The sequence below is a fragment of the Cuculus canorus genome, chromosome 9, assembly GCF_017976375.1.
Source record: "Cuculus canorus isolate bCucCan1 chromosome 9, bCucCan1.pri, whole genome shotgun sequence".
Taxonomy (NCBI): Eukaryota; Metazoa; Chordata; class Aves; order Cuculiformes; family Cuculidae; genus Cuculus; species Cuculus canorus.
In genome coordinates, this window is record NC_071409.1 from 20558347 (window position 1) to 20583421 (window position 25075).

The window sequence follows — 25075 nt, forward strand, 5'->3', positions numbered from 1 at the left end:
TTTCATCTTCATCCTGGTTAACAGTGCTCATTTCTCTCTTCAGCTGTAAAGTACAGACAAGTACATGCAGCATCATGCATTTGCACTAATTTGAAACACAATCAGGATTTCCTATATGCAAGAACAGTACTTTAAAACAAGGGTATAAGCATTTTTGCTCTGGTTTAATGGGAAGGGAAAAGGTGATCTAATGTGTGTATGTGACTGCGCTTTCTCATCTGTCAAGAAAGTCCGACTCCCACTAGGAATACAAACACCTAGAAAATCTCTAAAACACTATTGGTAGTAAATTAGATGTTTTTATTATGATCTGTTTTTTTTATCTTACAGCGACCAATGGAACATAGCATATAGTTATAAGTGGTGGAAACCCAATGTAAACGGAAAATCCATTCACATATAGCTTACAGGACAGCTCCCTCTTTTCTTATTGCCTCATTTCTCTCTCTTCTATTGTGGATTTTCTGCTATTTAAGCTTCCTAATAACAGACAAAAATGCTAAACCACGTAAACATGCGATTTACACAAGAGAGCTCCAGAGATTCACTGTAGGGCATATTTTCCATCAGCAAACAAAGTACAATTCTCATGTCTGATTTAAACTTTTTATAAATCTCAGTACAGTGATGTGACTTTTATCTTGTGCATTACCGAGCTATTAAGGAGGGATGGGAACAAAACCACTGCTCAAGTAGTAAACTACCAACAAAAGCCATGCAATACAGAGCTTGTCAAATACAAGTGGTTGTACTTAACTGCATCAACACCAACTTTACAGCAAGATCCACAAAAAATTTAGTGTCAATATCTTCACAGAGCTAGAAAATGGACTCATGCCGCAGGAGGACTATCAATCTTGTAGATTTTGCTAAAAATGCCCTTTAGAAAACTGGGGACCTGCTGCAGGCAGTGCGAGTTCTGCTAACAAGTTTCTGTATCATCAAGTTTTAATTCGCTGTAATCAAAGCAAAGAAGACTGTCCTCCTCAGAAAAGCATCATTGTTAAACACCTTCCAAAAAGTCATGTTGAGAAGTCAGTGTCCAAAAATACTACAAAGGAAAGCGTTCTGACATTACAGTTCTTTATTTGTTTTTGAATCCACAATCTATACAGGTATTTACAAAGCATGAAAATGGATAACAGCACAAAATACAATTGAGGTATAAGCTAAGAGCACAGTATGTCATGTTTCAATAAATATAATTCAAAATTTGTAAACTAAGTGACCAGATAGATGCATCTTGTTTACTAAAACCATATAAAATATCTGTTAAATCTCACGTGAGGTAGAGGACAGTTTTGTGTGTCATGTAATGCAACCACAGCAACTCTTAAGACTGTACATCATTGGCAAAGTATTAACAACTGTTGAACGCCCTGATCATTTTTCACAGGCTTTCACTATGGTTTCAGAACAGCCATCCGACCCGTTGCCTTGAGCCAACACAGACTCTGCTGTTCTGCAGCTGCTTTCTGTAATTTATTAAGATAATTATACTGGCACGTCAACATCAATAAATACTTTTGAGAGTGAATATGAAAACATAAAACCAGATTTCGTCAATCACAGAAAGCAACATAATGGTAACAAAATATTTTAGACCAACTTTTTATTATAGAATTAACTACAGTACAGCTGTGCTTTCCTTTAAGTGAGGTATCTATATTTGAAAAAAAAAAAATCAGTTTATAGTTACATTTAACCAATTTCAAATAGCAAAATTTTATACCATTTGTTTGCTGTGCTTGATGAAGTGCTTAAAACTCTTTTTTTCAAGCATTTTCCAACTGAACCGCTAACCCTAAAAAAAACCCCAATTTTCTAAGTAATGGAGACACACTACAAAATTGTCATGTAATTTGTAGGCAATAACTGCTTTCACAAAAGCTAAAAACAGACGTCTTTTTGAAATAGAAATATGCAACAAATAGAATATTCTACAAGCATTCTGTAATGAAAACTTATGAATACTCACATTGCAAATGTAATGGTTGAAATTTGCAGCTTTCTGCTGCTTATTAATGGCAGCTTCAATAAAATTTCTGAAATATTGCAAGCAGTGATTAACAGGTAGGTGTAATTGCATTTTTCACCATGTTATAGAAAACTCTGTCATGTGGATTAATTACATGAATTAAGTGCAGAAAAAATACAAAGTTGTTATCTTTACTGACAATCAAAATATATACTCTACAAACAAGTGAATTCTAGGAAGCTGACCAGGACAGCATTTCAAGGCCAACTTCACCACTAATGCTAGGAAAGTTCTCGAAAAATTTCATAACACATTCTAGCTATGCCCTCCCCAATATAAAACAAGAATGTATGAATAAAACATTGTGACTTCTAAAATATGGGCCAAGCCTTATTATTTTCAGGCCACCAGTAGCTTTATGCTCCCACTCAACTTTTCCTACTTCACTAATTGCATTATGCCTTTACTATATACAAATGATTTTACATCTAAGCTATTAATATATTAAATATAGAATAAAATTAGTTTAAGAATGAGAAACATAACTACATTTATCTAAATACTCAAGCTAAACGATATGCTTTACAAAAACTAAAACACAGATTTAGTTAAGTTTGGAGATTTAGATAAAAATCTCTTTCGTCTAGGAATACATGGCTACACTGCAAACAAGGGTGCCATCAGACTGCCAAAATTACAAGAGTTAAACTCTCCAAGCTCTTACATATTCTTGTTGATTAGAGAACACAAAGCACGTGAAAGTTCTCTATTAAAAATTATAGGAGCAAATTAGATATTCACCTTAAATCATAGTTACTTTGTTCCCAAAGGTGCACCAGGCAGCTTTGATCTTGGCCTGGGTGTTTAAACAACACAACTTTCAAAGTTAGGGACAATTTTAGGATTTGTTCCTAAAGGCTTCACGTCACAACTATCTGGGGAAAAGACTTTCTGCCTGAAAGATCAGCAAACAATAACTGAAGGCAAAACAAATAATACAGAAAATGAGCACACTGTGACTGAAAGCGAGGACCTAACGACAGAATTTATTTCTACCATTACGTGTGCACCTAAGTGAGGACCCTTAAGTGTGCATTCCAAGTTCCTATGTTAGGTTATAAAAGAAATCTTTCAATATAACTAGTATAAGGTAGTGAAAAAAGGTCAACATATATTTGTTCTACAACTTATACAGTATTATTTACAATTTACTAAAAAACTACCTTTCAAAGACTGAGAACACACAAAATCTATGGCACATTTATGTATACATTATTACTTAAAATCAGTATAAAATTAAGTCTACACCTATGAAAATTATTTATGTTATGTAAAGAGCCTGAAAGTAATATTTTAAGAGTTTTAACAGAATTACAATAATTTAAAATGCATTCTAACTTTAGATTAACTAAATGGAATATTTACAAAGCTACTTTTAAAGTCATTTTAATAGAAGTCCCATTAGCTTTTTCAGCCAGGTTCTTTGAAACGATTAGGAGGCCTTATCTGCATCTGGAATTGCTGAAATTTCATATAGCTGCTTGAGTTCTTGCAACAGTGAAAATATTAGTACAAACGATGTCCACTAGCATTTGAAGAGCCTCTACAGCACAAACCAGTTGGTTAACAGTTGGTTGGGAGACAGCTGCTGTGCTGGCCGAGGCATGGGAACCCAGCTGCAACAGCCACTGCTGAAGAACCACCAGTGGCAAAATGGGAGAAAAGTAATATAACATAGACAAGACCCGAATGAAAAAGGAATATACAGTATTCTAACATAATAATCCCATGAGGATTCCATACATTCAACAGCTAAGCAATAAAAACGGTGGTAAATTAGTCACTGCAGCTATACTAAAGGAGTCTGTGTGGCCTTATCTACATTGACAATCAAACAGGTCTGGCTCAAAACACTGACCCTGAAAAGCAACTAGTAATGGTATCTTTTGATCCTTTGATATTACCCCGATGAAACACTTCAGTTTCCCAGGACGGTGTTTTCTTACTTGCCCATCTAAGCTAATCCAACGTAGGTCCTGCCAAACAAGTTGGATTACTTCAAGCTCCAGTGCACAATAATCACACTTCTACCAACATTCCTGCCTACTCTCCCCTACAGCCACAGTTTTGGTGGTGGTTACAATAAAATATTCACCGTGATTTAAAGCAAATGGCACATATGCAATCAGAATTATTTCTACTAAACCCTTTTCCTTCCAAATGCAAAGACAGGCTTTTCTCTTTTCTTTTTTCTTTAAAGCAACGCTTTAGAGATGGAGTAAGAGGAATACGTCATATTGGTCTTCCCTTCTGACCAACATTCACAAAGAAAATTGTCTGATGTTTTTTCATCTGACCTGCTTTAATCATCAGTGCAAATATGACACAGAGTTCATAAACAAAATTGTACACAGCTATAAAAGAATCATCTGATGACTCCATGACATTTAATTTACCACCTAATTTCTCATTCAATTTAAAGATATGTGCAATTTTACCTTTCTCTGTGATATTCAGTCCTGTTGTACCACTAAAAAAGAACTCGAAATTTTTCAGTTTCACTACTTCAGGGGAAAAAAAAAAATCAAGGTAGGCCTTTAGTAGTGGTTTCATCCAAAACTAACTGAATTATTAAGAGAATAATAAGCCTAAGTACCTCAAAAACAGAAGATAAAGCACAGGTTAAAATTTTGTAGTGAAATACTAGAACCACTAAAACATTCCTAGTCACATCTGTCACCTGTACCAAACTTTCTGGAGACAAGTGCAAAAAAGTATTTCTTCATCCAACTTTGTAATCATGCGTTTAATCTACCAGGAACCAGACTTCTGAAGTACTCAAACATTATATATACATAAAACAGTAATTCTGTACAACTACACATTTTCAAATGTTATAGCTTAACAAACATGCTGTATTTCTTAATTCATGGTAAAGTTACCAGGCCATTCAAATACAGAGACTATCAAAATCATTTCAAAGTGCCATATCAGAATTGTATTTCTTTAAGCTATTATCGCAATGTCAGTTAAGGCTTGTTCTACATAATAAGAGAAAGATCAACAAATTGGCAAGAAGCTCAAGGTGTGGAGGCTTAGGGTACTAAAGAAACTAAAGAAATACATATTAGTACATAGAAATACCATTCTCCTTGAAAGCATTAACATCTGAAAACCAGTTAAATCAAGCTTTCTCAGTTTCTAGAAGGAAAAGCCTCACCTTTAAACCCTTTATTAACATTTCTTCCATACCTACTATATAGAAGAAAACAAAACAAAATATGCCATTTTTTTATTTCCAAAGATTCCATTGCAATTGTAAATATTTTAATTTACAAAAGAACCCTAAAGTTTTCTTCTTCCAGCATGGCAAGCAAATGCTGGCTCTAAAATTCTTTAGATTGATAATAAGCTGTTAAATAGAAAATACTGAGAAGATCAGCTTGACTTCACACAATGAAATTATGGGAAAAACTCATGCTGGTGAATCACTTCAGATGATCAATCATCTATCATTGTAGCAATTTTGAGTATTACCTTACAGATGAAAGGTTGCCTTTACTCTCCCCCAGTTCAAGAACACATAATTCTCACTGAAACCCAAACTATTTTTGACCTTGAAGAATTCTGAATGTTTTTAACGTACTTTTAAAGGATGTACAAGTGATAGCAAAATAAAGATCATCACATATGTTTTAACAGACAATGTTAAAAGGTAGAGTCCTCAAGACTGCATTAGAAATAGACAGAAACTGGTCACTCTAAATCAAGAGTTTTGTATTTTTCATTTTTTGAGAAAAACACCAGTACAAATAAATGCAGATTTTCATTGGTTAGGAAAATCTAAAAATGTTCACCTATCTATCTCTATTTATTTTTATATATGTATATCTTCATCTGGACTTGTCTGGGAAATAGGCATCTGTAGAGTTCTTCTCATCACATAGAAATGGCTCACAATTCATTAAAAAACAGAACACCCTGTTTGAAGGACACAGTCATGCTGCATCTTCCAATTTCTATTTTCCCTTCCCATTTTTTGAAGATTTCAAGATCTGTAGCTTCAATTCCTTTATCATCATCTCCAACTTCTCCCTTGCCTCTCGTTCTTGTCTCAGCTCATCTTGAAGCTCTTGTCTATCTGCCTCTGCATGATCCAGTCTCTGTCTCAATTCCGCCAGCTGTAAAACAGAGACAGAGGGAGAGCAAATTTTAGCAAAATTATTTGTAAATATCAACTATTCACTTCAAGACACCACTGATGACTACCCAGATAAAAGTATTTCAGTTCACCAGTATTTATCATCTTATCTTCTACTGTTATCAAGAATTTTGCAGTCACCTACTACACCATTAGCAAACGAGATCAATATGCAAAGCCGCATAAACATCACGCTTTATACAAAACGTGAAAAGTCTAATTTTAAAATACATATAAATTGCAGTTACACGAACTATCACACTAGACCATGTCAATAATACATATGATCTGTTAGGAAGACTGTGATGTCTGCATCAGATGCTTCACAAATCCCAGAATAAATAGCACTTTTTCACTTTCCAGGTTCCTTTATCTTATCTGATAAAATATTACTTCGTTTCAAAGCCTGAATGCATATTACTAGAACAAAGTCACCAACAAGTTTGCTGATACCCTTCAGTATAAATGAAACAGAATTACCAGAAATGACATTCAGAAAATCTTGAACATACCACCTGTACATGTATGTGTGTGTCTGTGTGTCTTCAAACATGAGCCCACCCACATTTTTTTGTGAAATATTTTGTGTTTAAACACAGAAATTAAATAATTTTTTCATCTTTGGAGTACAGTAAAAGTCAAATTTGCTGAAGTGTCATCAAAACTTATGTACAGTGAGATATGGAAATGTCTGGTGAATTTTTGCAGTGTGGGAAAGTTACCGTCAAATTGCTTATAGGTTTACTATCGGCAGCTAAAACAGGGAGGAGACTGGAAACCAGTTATCTTCTCTACCATTGAGTTAAGGGGTTATTTCTCACAAAAAAAAAGATCTCACTGAATCTAAAAAATTGGTAGGTATCTGTCTGATCTAAACCATCAATAAGCATACATCTCACTGAAAATGAGGGAGTTAGGTCGTGAGGATGAAAGAAACAGGAGAACACAGGATCACTGGTGTTCACTAATTGCTATAAAATGTACTGGCTGCCATGCTGATTTTAGAGAAACATAGACTTTCATCTTCACTTGTATAATTGGAAACATTTAAACAGTTCTTCATATAATCAGAAATATTTAAGCAGTTCTTAGACAGCAACAGGCTATTAATGGCAGTCTGCTGACTCCACCCCTTTGATTAAGTAAACTGTTGCAGTACGATAATACCCACTGCCTGCATGTTGCAGCATGTATTACACAGGCACATCCCTGGCTGAGTTTTGATTTCCAGCCGTAAAGAGAGGTTCCAGCACTGGCTATACACCAACCTGCTGAGATTGACATGGTAAAGCAACAATTAAACCAGACAATTCAATAAAGATGTCAAAAAGGGGGAGAAGACTCAGTGCATTTTCAGACACACATAGAAATAAGAACAAAACGCTTAAGCAAGTTGAAACTTCCGAATTATTAGTTTTGTTTAATACCCAAAGAGGGTCCCCGGAGTCCACAGTTCTCAGGGAAAAATGGTAGCCAAGGCAACTGCTTCAAGAAGACATTGGATTAAGGACCTTTAAAAATGCTGTATGCACACCTTGGGGAAGTTGCCTGTTGCCAGGACCCCCATTTAACTCTGGTACTTCCAACAACTGCTTTGAACTTAGGGTCCAAAATTTATTGTAAGATGTGATAAACGGAGAAGAAGGTTCAAAATGTATGCTGCAAACAGTTCTACCACACAGATAATGGCAGAGTAAACTTTAATGCAAGGAATGTATTTAGTTTTTGAAGTCACAACTTCAAAAGAAACAGTCAACCAGTCTCCTTGAGGAACAATGTATGTTTTTTAACCCTCTGAAGAAAGTAAGCTACACAAGCCATATAAAACATGCCATAAATCACTATCTTCATAAATTAGAACATGTTGTTACGTGCAGTAACAGGGCTTGTACCAGATGTTTAGTAAATCAGGCCTTAGTCAGAGAGGATTATTTCTGGCAGCAAAGGCTAGGGATCTGTGGAGTGGGATGTCATGAAATTAAATTCATCAGAAGGATTTATGATGCTAGTCTCTGCCCTACTCCCCAAAAATACTAAAACCTGTCTCTCAAGTACTGCCTGTTTCTCAGTTTGAGACAGTAAGAACAGGAAATACACACAGCTATGATCAAATGACCACAATGCTTTACTGAGCTTAAGTTTTTGGTTTTGTTTTCTTAAAAAAAAAATGAAGACTAGTTTTCCGTGACACAGTACATAATCACTATATGTTTAATCATAACTGCAACTTATTTTGAAAAGGGGTATTCCAGAGCTGCCTTTGGCATTAACTCTATCTATTCCATTGCAATGGCAGGAATAACATCCAACGCAAATAAGAAATAGTAAAAGCTAAAGGGAAAGTGAAAGAAAAAAAAAATTTCATAGGTTTTAACATATGAACACAATAGGCAGGAATGAGCGACAAAAATATGATTTTCAATTCCAAGAGAACTTTTGACCAACTGCTTCGATAGAGCACAGAAAGGGACTTAACAGGCAGAACATTCTACCACCAAGGAACAGAAAAAGCAGCAAGGTATCTGACGAAGATATGGTTGAGGGGTTTGTTTGTTTAACATAAAAGGAAGAAAAAGAGGAATAGCTTATTTCTATAAAGTGGGAATGTCTAATTCTATAACATGGGCAAGCCAATATATATTAAAAACATGATTTTATTTAAAAGAGGATGTAACAGACCTTATGTTTAAGACCAATATTTCATCAATAACATCATGTGTTTCTATAAACAGCATTCTACTTCAGTTTCAACCAGGGAAGAATAAAATAAACATCGCTGTCACTGTGACCTATTTTGGTATTAGTATCAGAACACATGGAGAAGATGAAGCCTTAAGGTGGCTAAGCAATACCATCACAATTTCCTGATACAGTAAATACAATTTGGTTTGAAAAGAACTCTCCCTTCTCACCTGTGCTGCATATTCAGCTTCTTTGTCTTTTTCTAAATTGGAGTCACAGCTACACTTTTGCTTCATCACTTGATCCAGTTTCTTCTCCAAGTCTCTCTGCTCAAAATAAAATTCCTCCATTCTTTGAGCATGCTCTGTTTGCAAACATTCAAGTTCTTTTTGTAAATTCTGCTGCTCTTCAGTTAGTTCCTTCATAGCTTTAGAGTTGTTTAACATTTCCACTTCCTGTCAAAAAAAAAAAGCAAACCACGATCACATACACCTTGGTTCGAAAACCACAAAAGTAAAAAACTTAATTTAAATGTGTATCTGGAAACAATGAAGCCAAAGAGACCGTACTTATCTAGTGACAGCAGTAGTCTGATAATAATATTTATCTATGTATCAATGACTGCCTGGAATTCTGCAGCAAATATTTGATTTTTTAAGAAATTAATCATACTTTCAAGAACATGGACTTTCCTGAAACAGATACACAACTTCCAGCAGTGAACCTCAGAAAGCAGAGGCACTGATTTACTTAAGTATCCCTTGAAGATGTAAGAAGTGTATCATCAGAAAACAGAATATAAGTGTGTGATTTCTTTTTCCACTGGCTTTTTGATATTTTTTGAAGTCTTCACTGTTTTAACTGAGCTACAAGCTTTACCTCCAAGAGCAGACAACTTAAAAGTAGCGGCTCTAGGGCCCTGATACTGGTTCTAGAACCAACAAGCTGACATAAGATTTCTGATGTCAAAAAAGAAATGCACTTAGATTGGCATCATACCATTTGAAGCTGCTGTTTTCGCCGCAAAATAGTATTTAGTTTTTCTTGCTGTTTTATGTAGGTTTTCATTACTTCTTCCATGATCTTTCCTTTGTCATCTTCACAACTGATGTCTTTCATGAGAGTGGGGGACAAGGTTCGCACGTCATTACCTACTTCAACACAGCCAGAATCTCTAGTGATTTTGGAAGAAATACGTTCAGATTTTCCACCCCTTGCACAACGAGTTGAGACAGGTGGATCTACAGAGAAAAGAAGAACACAGCATAATAATCCTGGAAAATTAAACTTCCAGAATGAAAAAATGCAAAGAAAACTGAAGATTAGAAAAAGGTCAAAAGAATTTTTGGAAAACTGAAGTGACATCACAAAACACTAACTTGGTGTTGAGCTTTACAAGATTATGTGATACAAAAACTGAAAAGACTTCAAAGTAATTTTCACTACTCACCTAAATGCTTACGCTGCTCCACACCAGTTTTCAAGTCAATTTTTTCCTGTTCTTCAAGAGAAAGCTCTGGATAGGATGCGGCTTTTTTGTGCTTTCCACTAATGGGCTTCTTCTCTGACTGTCCAGATGAGGATTTTATTACTTCTGAAGCTTTGACTGTTGTTTTTGCAACATCCTTACATTGTGATGCAAGAGATACATTTGGGGCAACCACTTTATCACACATATAAAGGTAGTAACTGAAACAGCAGAATAATAAAATTAAGAATGAACGCTAATAAATGATGACTGGTAGAGAGCAGGAAGTTTAATTTAACATGATTTCAAGCTGTAAAAGCTTCAATGAAAAATAAGCATGTCCTTTTTAGATTTTTCCTATGCAAAGGGAAATCCCAACGATCCACTTAATCTCTACTGAGTAGATTATCTGGATAAGGTTTTGAGGCTATCGAACAAGAGGATTTTCCAAACATGGCTGATTAAAAAAAAAATCATACTGAAAATCATATGAAGTCTTCAATTAAATGCGAGGAGCAAAATTAGAATGCCATGGAATCTAGACTCTCCAGCATTTTCATAATCCTTATATTAGCAGTAGAGGATGGGAAAGTGGTCAGTGTAGGGGATTGAGCACATCACACTTTAAATCACAAAGCTGTGTTCCGAAAGTGCTGGAGCATGTCTCAGACCAATGCCAGACCTTCCCTCCCACACACAGATAAACTGTCTGGATTTTCACAGCTCCTGAGAGCATCCTTCTGTAATGCCCTAACGTAGCCACCCATACTTCGTCTAATACAGAGAGAAAAGATTGCCAAATGTGTTCAGGTCAGTGCCAAGATAATCGGTGCCATGATGCGGGAGTTAACATTGCTGCCTTCAACACTTTCCTTTCCCCTAGTTCTGAAGGAAGACACTGACAGAAACAGCAAACTGAGGGACCATCACAGAAGTTCCACCATCCACATGTTAGTGTGGGAACCAGTTTGATGCGTGTTGCTTTGATGCATGCTGCTAGCCAAAAGAGTCTGATCGCACCCATATAAGGTAAATGTATAACCACATGGGGATGAGGCTAAGCGGTATGTCAAGAAAAAACGTTTCCCTTATTGATGCACATCACAAATTGTGCACTATGCTAAGGAAATGCACTTGGTTTCTAAAACCACAAAACTAGTCAACAAACAATTCAGACGTAGTCATTGTTCCAGAATGAAAGAAAGCCTTCAAATGCCTTTTAAGAGTCTCTTTTGAAAGGAAATTAAGTCGCGCTCATGGTAAATAGATCTATGCAGCTTTCCACAGGCATGCATTATATTGTAACACAAATGATTAAAAATTACCTTCTGTCATTTCTACTCTGAAAAGAGAAATTGTAATTACATTTCAATTGTGTTGCCTGCTGAAGGACGCTCAGAGATCACAGCTTGAGTCCTGTACCAAAACCTACTCATATGCAGTTCGTTAATACTTACACTAAGAAATGCGTAAAAATTTAGGGTTCAGTTATTCCTGTGTGATCACCTTAGAGTTTCAGGTTGCAAGTACATTTGTTTTCAGTTTGAATTATCTTTAAACAGCCAAAAGCATTTATATACTTGCACATACAGAGCTTATAGTTCTACATAAGAAATTCAGTTACCTGGGATGGAAAAAGGAGGATGGTTGAGGATCAGTTTCTGCCTCTTGCTTTATAACTGGATACCACTGTGATAATTCCACACTCCGCTGTGATTCTTCCTAAGGAAGAAAATAAACTGGTAATTGGAAGATGGGTACATGTTATTTATATTTTCATAAAGGTTCCTTAGAAGAATGGCATTTACACCATTGATGCACAGACACCAGAGAAACTGAGGTACTGGGAAATTGAGTGTCTTTGGCAGAGATGCAGGGTGATGCAAGCCACAGAAGTTTCTTTGATCTCCAGTTTCCCATTATAAGCAAAGCAGCAACGAATTTAAAAGAAAATCTCTTTACAAACCTATAAAAAAACTCTGCTGAGTTTCCAGAACTCTGTCAGAGGTATGCTAAAAATTTTTGGGATAAACAGAAAGCAGAAACTGGGATTCCCAGAAGGCTGTAGGAGCCTTTTGCAATAAAGTACCCGCATCATAGTAAGCAGCTGCCAGATACTTTATTACAACATAAAACCTGTGAATAAAATGGGACAATCACAGGTGTTCCAGAGACAGAACTTTCCTCAGTTGACATGAGTTTTTATTACACAAGTGGACAATGCTGCTGCGCTAGCATGACAATTCTATTCCCTTCACAGTAACAAACAAAATTAATTTGGGTGCATCAGAATAAATCGTCTTAAGACGATTTAGACCCAGACCCAGAACCTTTGGAAAAAACACTCAAATAAAAAAAAAAAGGTCCATAAAGGTAAAGAAATTCCTACTGTACCGAAAGCTTCATCTAGCATTCTAACATCTTCACAACTCCTCATGTACAAGACACATTATCACTAAAGTTTATATTTACACACCCTGAAATAAATAGTCACAGAACTTCCTCTCCAGCAGTCAAGATTACCCAGTCACACAGGTGTGGCTCGTACCAAGGTGTGCAGAATCAAACACCACTTGGCCACCAGACAGACCAAGCCTATCTGCAATGTTCTGGTCACATCTTCCAGCCCACTAAAATCCGCTCGAGCACTGAAACTGAAACTTAACTCCACCCCTGCAGCTCCTCAAACATAAACTGAAAGGAGGAAGGCACAAGGCAGCTAAGCTCCGGAACAGTAAATTCATAATCAAACCTTTAAATAATAAAGATTTGAAATGCAGCAAATAAGCTCTTGCAAACTGGCCTCATCCTGACACTTGTTAAATTCTTCCTGCTTACTCAGACCATTCCAATAATTTAAATATATTCTTCTACTTACATTTGAACTTCTGAATCAAATCTTGTCTATGTTTTAAGACTCAGATTTTAACATATTTATTTATATATGGAATTACAGATCCAGTGATCTGTAATTTCAAGTTATTAGGTGAGATTCCATATTTCAAATGAAAACTCGCTGTACCACCTACCCAGTGCAAATGAATTACATAACATGCAATCAAATTTTTACTTAGGAGAGAAAATGAAAGATAGTCGTAAATAAAGATTAAGTCTTTTCCTAACATGATTCCTCATACATTATCCAAGTTAATAAAACAGAGACAAAGCATCTACTTCAATATACACATTTATATTACTTTACTTAACAATCTGTGTAGTTTAGATGCTCTTAAACAATTCTATAAATGCAATATATCCAAGTAAACTTAACATTCATGGAATGGCTTCCACCTAAACTGTTTGAAAGGGCTACATGAATAACATGTCTTATTTTTCTTCTAAAGCTTGTTGTACAAAGCTGGTTTTCAGGAAAAAAAAGTATATATATAGGTAAGTACTGGTTCCAGGCTAACCATTAAGCCAGTAGCTTTAGCAGAGATAGGATTTACAAAAAGCACTCGGAAGAAACACTAACTCTCCACAATTGGGGCTTCTACCCACGCATGGTGACCAACTCAAGGAATAAGCCTGAGAAGCAAAACAAGTTCTAGTGCTGAACAATTATCAGAAACTGTTGCTAAGTCAAAGATAGCAAGGATCTAACAGCACAGAGGTCAGCAGAGACTTGGTGGACGGCTGTCCGATGGAGAGCAGGCAGATGTTACACCGCAATCAGGAACTCAACAGAAAATGAGAAACTGTGACAATCAAATATATGGTTTACAGCTTTCTTAGTGGCACAAAGATATTGAAAATATTGAAAGTTAAAGCATATTTCCACTACGAAGTGAAAACTCAAAACTGAAACACTAAGGCGAATGGCAACGCAAAGGATGTAGGATGCCCCAAAGACTATGGGATTTAATTAATAATTTATTATTACTCAGTGGACGAAGACCCAGCCAAGGGCAACTCTTCTTCCTGGGCCTTCCAAGATAACCTCAAGGATGTGCTGGCACTTCTGAGGACTAACTCAGCAAAGGTGGTAAGAAGGCAACAAAACAGCAAATGGAACATCCTGCAAACAACTGTCCCTAGGAGTGTCAGAAAAGGGGATGTCTACATGTTGTACCTAATGCTGCACTCACACCACAGAAAAGAAGGAAAGATATCTGAAGCAGTCCAAGCTTCCCCAGGACAAGGAAACAGAGGCTGCATTCCACCACTCCCCCATTAAACTCTTCTAATCTTTTGTACTTTCCAGATGAATATCCATGAGACATAAAAAAAACCAAGAACCCTCCCCCACAATTTTATCCTGGTTCAAGTTTTCACAGTTTCTCTCTCATTCTGATTTCACATGCTGCTTGGTAAGAAAGAACTATATAAGCCTGCAGCAGAAGAGTTTTTGCTTTTCATTTGTACCGGTTCTGTCCAAATTACTGTTACTGCTAATTTCAGCTGTTTATTTTCATCTGTACACATGAAACTGAAAGACTTCATGGTGCGACATCTGCTGCTGTGAAAAGGGTGCAATATCATAGGTATGAAGATGGAAGACTATTTCCACTGACACATCCAGTATACAACAGTATACCTACAATGACATTGCAAGGATAAAGACTGCCATGCCTTGATCAGATGAAAAGTGAAGTGTCCTTGCTATGAACTTCAACTATGAAGTTGCATTTTCAACTAATTCAGCACATGGAAGCACGCCATGCTGCAGACTTCCGTGGAAACTGTCTGCTCAAATCCTTCACTGCAGACTGGCACCACTGTAAAAATACCTGTCACCACGGTAAGCCTCTCTGCAATATGAACTTTCCAGAAGTTTATGCTGAAAGGTGTCAACTTCGAATATACCTTTTTGGGCTCAACCATCTGGACTGCTCTTGCAGCTATTTTGACATCCAACACAAACCATCCAACAGGCAAAACAGAAAGATAATCAAACCAGTAGCCATCAGACAGACACATAAATGCCAAATACACTGAAAAGAAACAGTCATGGGCAGGAATCACTTAAAAACCTTTTAAATTTAAATTATAGGCCAAAAACTGTACCGTCTATGAATGGAACATTCTATGATATTCGATATTTATCTGGTGCTTGTCTTATTATTTAAAGCAGAAGGTCTCTAAGGGAAAAATAAGCTCTGTATTTTTGAACCACAGCGCAGACTGGCAGCGGTATTTTAGGAAAAAATACAACATCTATTATTAACCATTGTCAAGATACCAGCCTACAGCTCATTACTTGGGCTGCTTAAAGCCCCTTCTTTTTAGCATATTTCTCTATACAACTAGTTTAATAGAAAGCCATTGCTGAACAAGCAGACTTCGGGCTTCTAAACAGCAACTTATCAATGCACCACTACCCTGCGCACAAAGTCATGAGATGGGTGGTTCGCAAGCCAGGTTGCCATTCACCGCACATGTGTGTGCTGGAGTCAAAATAACAAAAGAAGAATTAATTTGTAATACTTGATTTTCAAGGTCTTTTCTGCTTTGCTCAGCTGCTGCAACAAACATTGCATAAAACGTACTCAAAGGTCAAATGGGAGAATGAAAATTTCCACAGCAGCTCTGAATTTTCCAGAGAATGTATCCCTTAAAACAGAACAAGAACCAACAAAGCCCAACAGCTCCAATGAAGTTATGTACAGCCCTAAGAGGAAAGAAATTACTGCACCTTTTAATGAGAAATGTATTTCCATGGTGAAGCTCTCTCACAGATTTAACTTAGGCTTGATTTGACAAGCATTCTCATTTTGAAATGGCAAGCAATGCACTTCCAAAACAAGTATTTACGTGTGAGCAGAGAGAGATTTGGGAGTTTTACAAGACTGAGTGAACTTACTTTGGAACGAGTTCTTTTCTGATTTTTCTCGCTAAATTTCTCCTTCATTTCCTCCAAGAGATGTTTCAGTTCCTGCTCCTCTGATGTTCCTAAATATTTTTGGTTAATGTGCAGGTAGCAGTGCCATTTGGCCGATTCAAATCCCCAGTGGCAGGTCCTCTTGTCCGGGGATCTGTGTGAATGCATCACAAATGTCTGGGGTGAAAACATTCCATAGCACTCCAAACACTGGATACACGGGTCATCCGGTGCAAGGTAGAACTGAGGTGCAAACAATCCCTGGCATTTGCCCAGGCATTCGTGCTCTACTTCAAAGGCGCTGCCAGTCTCTTTCAATTGGGCGAAGGTGTTCTTACCAGGAAGAAAACTGCCATTTTGGGGAAAAGTGCGAGGACGTAGTAAAGCATTGCATAGTCTCTGGGCATCAGTCAGGGTAATCAGCCCACAGGATGGAGCATTAAATGGAAGAATTCCCAAAACCTTCAGAATATGGAGTTGGTCGGAAGTGCACCTTGAGCAGTATATATACAGTTCATCACATACCGTATTGATCTGTTGCAACGAAAAGTCTCGGAGAACAGAATTCAACACTTGAGGCAGGCAAAGTCTTTTTTCGCCTCCAACTTTAAAACAAGAGATAGATTCCCCCTCCAGTACAGTCTGGGTGAGTTCTGTGGAGCTGTCTGGAGGAATGAGCAGCGGACCAGAAAGTATTTGTGGTGACGGAAGAGGCAAGAAGACAGTGGGCGACATACTTTCCTGGGAATAACGAGCTGAAAAAGCTGCCGGTCCACCCAGTGAACTCTGGCTGCTTAAGTGGAACTGTGCCAACGTGTGTTTCAAACCTGGATTTAAATTCAAAGGCTCAGATAGTGAAGTGCTGTTTGGCTTGGCGGTTTCCCCATCAGCCTCCACAGGAGTTTCGTCATATTCGTCCAAGTTTTCCTTCTTTATTGTTGGCAACTTATTTATTACAACTCGTACTTTGCTATTTACATGGGCTTCTGTCATTGCTTTTTTTAATGGGGGACTCCCATCCCCTTGGATCCCACTCCTTTTTTGGTCTGAAATTAGACCTAGAGGGAAGTTTATTTGTGGGCTTTCCATCGCTAAACACCAGAACTTTAATTAAGTCAGTCTTGGAGGTGCATTTTCCTGCTTGTTCATGCAAAAACCAATTTGAAGTGACCTTGATTACCTTAGGCACACCAAACTGCGCATTTCTTTCAGTAAAATGTTACTTCTTCAGCCTCCAGTGGTAAACACTAACTCATTTTGCACATAACACCATAAAATTAACAATGGAAAGGTTACACAGAAGTTTCTTTTATAGTTACTTGTTCAATTTTCTCATATAAAAACCCCGCTGCAATATGCATACAAAAGGCTTTTCTCTATCTGCTACCCACTATTTTACACAGTAGCCTTGTACAGTGATTTAGTAAAAAACGATGAGTTGATGCAAGAGCATCCATCTTTGATCACTTTTTTTCTTTTAAAAAATATAGTCTTTTCAAATAAGTCTCTGTTTAAATATTAAAAGAGAAAAATGGTCTCAGGTTGGAAAGCGCTGATGTTAATGCAACCGATCCAAAATGTATTTAAAGTAGTATGAAAATTTTATCCAGCACTTTCAGTTCTTGGAGATCAAACGCAATCTCACCGGCTTGCTTTACTGTGCTGCCAACTTTATGATTTCACCATCACTGTGAGAGTTACTATGGTAGTTCACAAATAAAGCCCCAAAGTAAAGGCTGATCCAGATCGCCGGTAAAACCTGAACGTCTCTAGGGAGTCACCTTTGGCACAGATGTCACCGATGTGTGTCAGAATTTTCCCACCCCAAGTTATTAGCAGTGGAGGTGAGATCCAGGCCATCGGCTACATTTGTGTCCTACACGAACACCGAGTTCTGTCACTGTCCAGACAATCTGTGAGAGGAGAAAGAGGTCACTCATGGGCAATCCCAAAAGGTAAGGTTAGATGCCAGAGGAGGGACATGTTTCCCCATTAATGACCCAACCCCACCGCGCCGGGAGCTCTCCTTTAAAGCCAAAGCCATGAGCGTGGTGCCCAGCAGCAGCCACCACTCCCGGAGCCCGCACCCCTCGACCCGCACCCGCGGGCAGGGCAGAGGGCACCGGGGAGAGTCCCAAGGGGGGACGGGGGGAACCGGAGAGAGTCCCAAAGGTGAGGCACCGGGGCAGCTCCCAAAGGAAGGTCCAGAAGGGGCACCGTGACACCTCCCAAAGGAGGAGCACCGGGAAGAGTACCAAAGTGGGGACACGGAGGGCACCGGGGCGGCTGCCAAAGGGGCACGGGGGGCACCGGGGAGGGTCCCAAAGGAGCGTCCAGGAGGGCACCGTGACGGTGCCCAAAGGAGCACGGGGAACACCGGGAAGACTCCCAAGGGGACACGGGCACCGCGAGCGTCCCAAGGGGGGAACACGGGGGGAGCCGGGGAGAGGTACTAAAGAGGGGGCACGGGGGTAACCGCGAAGTGGTCCCAAGGGGGGGGACGGAGGGTACAGTGACAGTACCCAAAGGGGCACCACGGAGTGGTCCCGAAGAGGGGGCACGGGGGGTACCGTGACAATTCCCAAAGGGGCACGGCGGAATGGTCCCAAAAATGGGGCACAGGGGGAACCGGGAAGGGCCCCAAAGGGGACGCTGAGCAGGGGGCACAGGGGCGGCTCCCCCGGGGGCTCCTCGGGGCGCCCATTCGGGACGGGCCCGCGCCGCCTCCCCTCCCCCCTCTCCCCACCCCCCTGGGCCGTCGCGTCCCCCTCCCCTCCCCCCCCGGGCTGCTCCCCCCTTTCCCCACCGTCTCCTCACCCGGCGCCGTGGGGGCTCGGGCGGCGGAACAGGCGCCGCGCGCTCAGCGCCGCCCACCCGTGACCTCACTGCGGAGACGGCGGCGGCGGCGGCGGAGGGAGACGGAGAGACGGCGGCGCGCGGCCACGAACCCGCCGGCACCGCCCCCGCCGCGGCCACGCCCCCGTCTGGGGCAGCGGCGCGAGCGCCCGCCCCCCCCCCCGGCTCAGTGCCGGACGCGCATCTTGGCGTCGCTTCGGCTCAGAGAAGCCCCGCACCCCCACGCCCCCCCGCTCGCTGCATCGGAGCCGCCCTCCGCCTCAGAGCCGGGGCTCTCCATCCACCCCGCCGCCGCCGCCCCAGCGCCGGGAGCGCCCTCCCGTTCAACCCCTGCCTTAGAACCAGGTTCCTCCCCGCAAGATTCCCTTCAGAGTCGCCCCCCCCATCCGCCACCGCCTCAGAACAGGAACTCTCCCACTCAAGCTCCCCCCTTGCCGCCGCCGCCTCAGCTCCAAGAAGCCCCGCACCCCCCCCCCAGTCTCCCGCCGCCTCAGAGCAGAAACACGCACAACCCCCCCAAAGCTTCCCCCCTCGCTGCCGCTTCCGTGCCGCCCCGCTCCCCCTCCGCCGCCTGCGTGCCACCGACCCCCGACCCCCCCGCTCCCCCTCGGCCGCCTCAGCTCTAAGAAGCTCCGCACTCCTCCGCCCGTCACCGCCGCCTCAGAACCAGGACACCCCCCACCCCCGTCTCCCGCCATCTCAGAGCCGCACACCCCCCCTCGCCGCCATCGGCAGGAAAAAAGAGAGGGAAAAAAAAATAAAACGCAGAGGAAAATAACAAAAGGGGCGTTTGCTCTGCGAGGCCGCCCCACGCCGCCCTGCCCGGCTGCCACAGCCCCAGGAGCGCCCGGGAGCCGCCGGGAAACGCTGCCCTGAGCGGGGCCGCCGCGCTGCGCCTCGGGGAGCCGGGGGGGCGGGGACAGGCCCGCAGAGGGGCCCTTGGCGAGCGTCCTGCAGTGACGGGGGGGGGGGGGGGCTTCTCAGTGACAGTCTCTTCGTGGGGTACCTCAGTGGATGTCCCGCAGGGAGATCCCTTCAGTGACTGTCCCTCGAGGGGGTTCCTCAGTGACAGTCTAGTGGTGGGTGCCTTTCAGTGACTGTCCCTTGTTGAGGGTCCCTCACTGACAGTCCCTTGGTGGGTGTCCTTCAGTGACGGTTCCTCAGTGACAGTCCCTTGGTGGGTGTCCCTCAGTGGATGTCCCACAGGGAGATCCCCTCAGTGACTGTCCCTCAGTGGGGATCCCTCAGGGGCTGTCCCTCCATCAAAGAGGGTCCCCACGCCATTTGGGCTCTGCTTCGACACCCCACAGCTGAGGGACCGTTGCTGGACTGGAGCAGATGTTCTTCAGGGGCTGCTTAGTCCTTGTACAACAAATTTAATTGTGACAAATTTCTTCTGTTTGCAAGGAGCCTCAAGCGTTTTGGTTTGCACCTTTGGATGTCTTATCCAAAGGCAAACTGATATGAAGATAGTCGAGATGCAGACACAATCCGCTATTCTATTGCCTTTCATCCCATACAGTTACCTATTTTCATACAGCGTGTGAAAGCACAGCACGTGAAAACAGGGCAGTTGAAGGACCACCAGACACTGCTTAGCACCATCCAGCGCTGCCCAAAGGGAGCAGGTCCCTTCGCTCCTGTTTCCTAGCGTCAGGAGGTTTAGCACAGAGCAAACCAGCCTTGCCTGGCTGCCCATCAGCAGAGGGGTCTGGTACCCTTCAATCCTTGGCCTCGTTCCTCTGATGTACCCACATCTCCTTCAGACTGGCAGGGCTTTACTGATGGAGGGGTCCTTGGGAATCACTGCAAAGCTGTTCCAGGAGTCACCTCCTAACTCACTTTTAAAACACCACATCGGTTGCAATGTAGATATCTACAATACCTACAACATTTCCTTCTGCTGGTGGCTGGGCAAGAGGTGATCGATGTTATTTTGTGTGCAGGCTTTGCCCTTTATGTTAACCTTAGATGGTCACATCTATAGCTAGGGGCTATCCTGCTCCGTGTTTGTACAGCAGCCAGTGCGATATTTTTGGGACCTGCTTTATATTTTATTTTGCTTTATATTGCAAAAATAATAAATTGCTGGTGGTTTAAGTAGAAGAACAAGGTTTAGAATAACTGGATAAAGAGCAGTGCTTGGGCTTTTAACGGCAACTCTGATACCAAAGACAATAACGGTTGTATTTATTTTTTAAAACTACTTGACCTTTCCATTATTAAAGAATTCAGGTACAGATGAAGGAATCGTAAAACTGAAATACAGCACAACTTCAATTTTTATATTCAGCGAAAGGTGTCGTAACAACAAGGATCGTTGTTTTATTGTTGCCATATTGCAGCACTGTCAGGCAGAAGGCTTCCCTACCAACAAAGGAGTACCAAAAAGAAGCCTTAATTTTGTCAGGGATGTAAACCTCCAAATTACTCAAAATTAAGTGTGCTTGTTTTTGCAGCTGCTTGAAATAGATGTTTCATAGAATGCCTACACAAAACCATAATCTCTCTTTTCACAGGCTAGAGAAAACAGAGAAGGAAGGGAAAGCATAATTCCTTCCATTCCATGTAGGCCAAATTAGAAATAAAAGCTTCCTAAAAATCTAGAACCAAGATTTAATATTGGGGAAGAACACAAGTATTGGAGAAAGTCAATTAACCATCCACCCCTTCAATACTATTAGTCCTTTTCCATCTTCATTTTTTTTTTCTCCTCTATTTTAATTTAAGTCACTAAAGATTGACTCAGCCTCTCCTCAGGGAGCATTTATCACAGCAACCACTACCCTTACAGGGCGGGCATTGTTCCTTACTTACATTTACCCTGCTGCTTTTGCAAGATTTCACCTGCATAGCTTCTCCACAGCAGCAAAATCACAGGTATAAGAAAAACAGCCTTTACACATTATTTGAGTTCCATGAACTGAAGGATGATCAGGACTGACACCTCTGTACTTGCCAGTCATTGCAGATTTACTACAAATAGGATTTGTGTATGTAAGGAAATTTCATGGATGTTGTACTAGAAACCTAGTCCAGACATCTTGGCTGATCTTTGCATCCAACGGCATTTGATCTCATTTAGCAAAACACAATGGTTAACAAACATTGGTCATTCCACTTCAATATGCAGAATTACATCTAGGCTCGCCGTTTGTACTTTTCAAAGCAGGGAGGTGCTACAAACATGTTTAAATGAATTGCAGCGTTGTGCAGCAATGTGTAGTAGTACCCTGTGCTTTTCATAAATGCTATTCTTTTGCCTGCAGCAACACAATTACACAGCACTCTGCAAGCATTGTCTCACTCTGGCTGCTACAACAAATGCTTCGGCAGCATTTCCAGCCTCAGACAGAAAAGAGCATTGCTTCATGTAATGATTCTGCAGAAGGATTTTATAAATATTGGCATTTTTCCTCTACTTAGTTAAGCAAGCAATAAGAGGCAAAGCAGTTGCCGGAATACAATGGCTAGCCTTGCACACAAACGTGTGCTTTTGTGCAGAGCAGGGAGACTGAGGAATACAACAGAGGACACGCAGGAGCGCATCTGCGTTTGATTTCAATTGTCTGTTTAATTCTTTATTCTTCTGCAACAGAATGTTTGAGGGTAGGACAACAAATACCTTTATCAAAAAGTAAACATATTTGTGACACTTTGTACTTGGTTATTAAGCAGATACAAGGTTTGCTCAAAAGCCACAATACTGCAGAATAAAAAAAGGTGCCTGAATCTACTAGCTTTTGGAACTGATCTTGAAGGACACAGACCTACAATGTGATTGTCTAGACATTCAGGACGTTTCTGTCTTATCTACTCTCTAACAGTACAGAATCTGATTAAAATAAATTCTCTCCGACTATCAATCAGTGAAACTGTATCATATTTCCATTTTAACTTCACAGAAGAACACACAAGATTTATAACAGCATTGCTGGACTGATCTATGGATGCGAGGAAAGCAATGCATGTAGGCAGAAAGGACATCTTTTATTAGACCTAGTGATGTCATAGAAGCTTAGGAATTCAGTGCCATTGCTTAATTTGGGTTTTTTTAAAGTTCTGCTGCAGATTTTTCATTTCAGGTTGCAAATTCTGGTACCTATTGTGCTGTAATGACAGTGTTGCTATAGAGCTGCAATAATCAGGCAATGGGAGACAAAGTTTGTAGGTAGAGAATTGTCTAAAAAAAGACATTAACTCTGCCTACAACTTCTACCATCAACAGTGAAAAGCAGTTCCAAAGGACACTGTGCAACTGAAACCCAAGTTACAGACCTTTGCAAGATGTAATAACCAACACTAAGAGAGCATGGGGGGAATCTTGCTTTTATTATGAACTCTTCCGAAATTTCAGGAAGTGCTGATGCTCTTTGGAAGCTTAAAATTAACATTTAAGGTTGTCTTAAAATGTAATTCACAAAAAAGCACCTTCACTGCTTGGGTTCAACACCCAAGGTTTAACACAGTGGCAGTGGCGAATAGAATTTTTGTCTTTCCTCTTCTAAGTCAACTTCTTTTCAGGAAGAAAAGTTATTATTTATAATTTCTTAATTTACCATTAAACAGTGGCTGCAAAAGTTTCTTTTTCAGATAAAGTAAAAAAGTGAGAGCTATATAATCATATACAGGAAACCAAGAAGGTCCCTAGATAGAAAATGTATAATTTTTATTTCATGGATTCCTAAGATAATACCAAGCAGGACACATTAAAAAAATAAAAAATACCAAAATACCATGAAGAAAAAAAGGGTGTTTAAAAAAAGACAAAGTCTCATCCTCCCTGCACAGAGTCCTTTGAATTCCTTGCAGGTCACCTTTGAACAGTCACTGGGGTCGATACTTCTTCCACTTAGACACTAGGAAGAGGGGCGAGTGAGACCAACCGATCTGCATTTCCAAGTGTGAATGAAAGCAAATCCTTTGAACTACTGCATCTAGAATGACATGCCCAACACCAGATTGAAACAAAATAAAATGATCTTTCACTTGAGCTGGTTAACACAAAGTTGTGTCAAACCGCTAAGCGTGTAAAGAACTTGGTCACAGTTTCAGGAGTAAGATTCAAGTTGCATATTTATGAACAAAGAGGGGGTTTCTACAGAAAGCAGCATTTTTGTAAAAACTGTTTCTGTATAGAGTCTCTGAAAATGCTAAAGAGCATAATCTTGCACTGAACAGAACAAAAACTGTGCGTTTTCTTCTCCAAAGATATTAGCTTGCACATTTTAAAGAAAAAAAAATCACTTTAGTGGTGATTTTTAACAATAAATTGTGATACTGAAGACCACTCTTGTGAACCCTGCTATGACAAGGGACACAAAGAGCCTGTATTAGGGCTGCTATGAGACCTGTAATAGGGTAAAGCGCAGAAAGGTGACAGATTTTAGCATGCACCACACCTTACAGGACAAGACACTTTGGAAGCAGCTCTGTGCAAACCACAATGGCCAATACAGAATGTGATCTGTGACTTACGTCTACATCTAAAACCATGGTCAAAACCCAGCTGTTCAGCTACAAGCTTCACCACCTGACACCAGAGGGATATAAACCCAGACACTTTGTTCAAGCTTGGAAGTCAAATGCAGATGTAACGGATTTCTCATTCTCTTTATGCCTGAAAAAGCCCACCTCCCACAAAAGCCAAACAGATCCAGAAGGCAGATGCTACTCTGCTTTTAATTGTTGGCCATTAGATGGCCAGATCACACTAAGTATGCAGTTTGGGTCCCTTTGTCGTAAGTGGCGAAAAAGGTCTTAAAATAAATCCTAACAGCACCCTCCAAGAAAATGCAAGATGTGATAAAATCCCCTTTTTCTGATGGGGGCCCCAATCCCCACCTCCCTCTTTCCAGGAAAACATCATTAATCCATAGGCAATTTCAGGTATCTTTCTTGCTTAAACCACTTATGCCGTCCATCACAACATGAGGACGCAAGCTTAGCAGTTAAGGTATCAAGTATATATAGAGATTATACAAGCTATTGATTTCTTTTATAGTGTGTCTTAACATAAACAATTGCTCAGACTGAGCCGAGAGCAGCTGGGCACCAAACTGAAGAGAA

The 25075-nt window shown here is 40.5% G+C and overlaps 1 protein-coding gene across 1 annotated transcript; it reads right to left on the reverse strand.

The window, feature by feature from the left end:
- Nucleotides 1–566: 566 nt before the first annotated feature.
- Nucleotides 567–19105, reverse strand: SKIL (SKI like proto-oncogene). The gene is made up of 7 exons (XM_054074012.1): nucleotides 18968–19105; nucleotides 16133–18063; nucleotides 11954–12051; nucleotides 10312–10550; nucleotides 9861–10102; nucleotides 9092–9316; nucleotides 567–6159 (listed from the first exon to the last, which is right to left on the reverse strand). Exons 2-7 carry the CDS (start codon nucleotides 17237–17239, stop codon nucleotides 5998–6000), a joined length of 2073 nt encoding a protein of 690 aa, XP_053929987.1. The 5' UTR covers nucleotides 17240–18063; nucleotides 18968–19105; the 3' UTR covers nucleotides 567–5997.
- Nucleotides 19106–25075: the final 5970 nt, after the last annotated feature.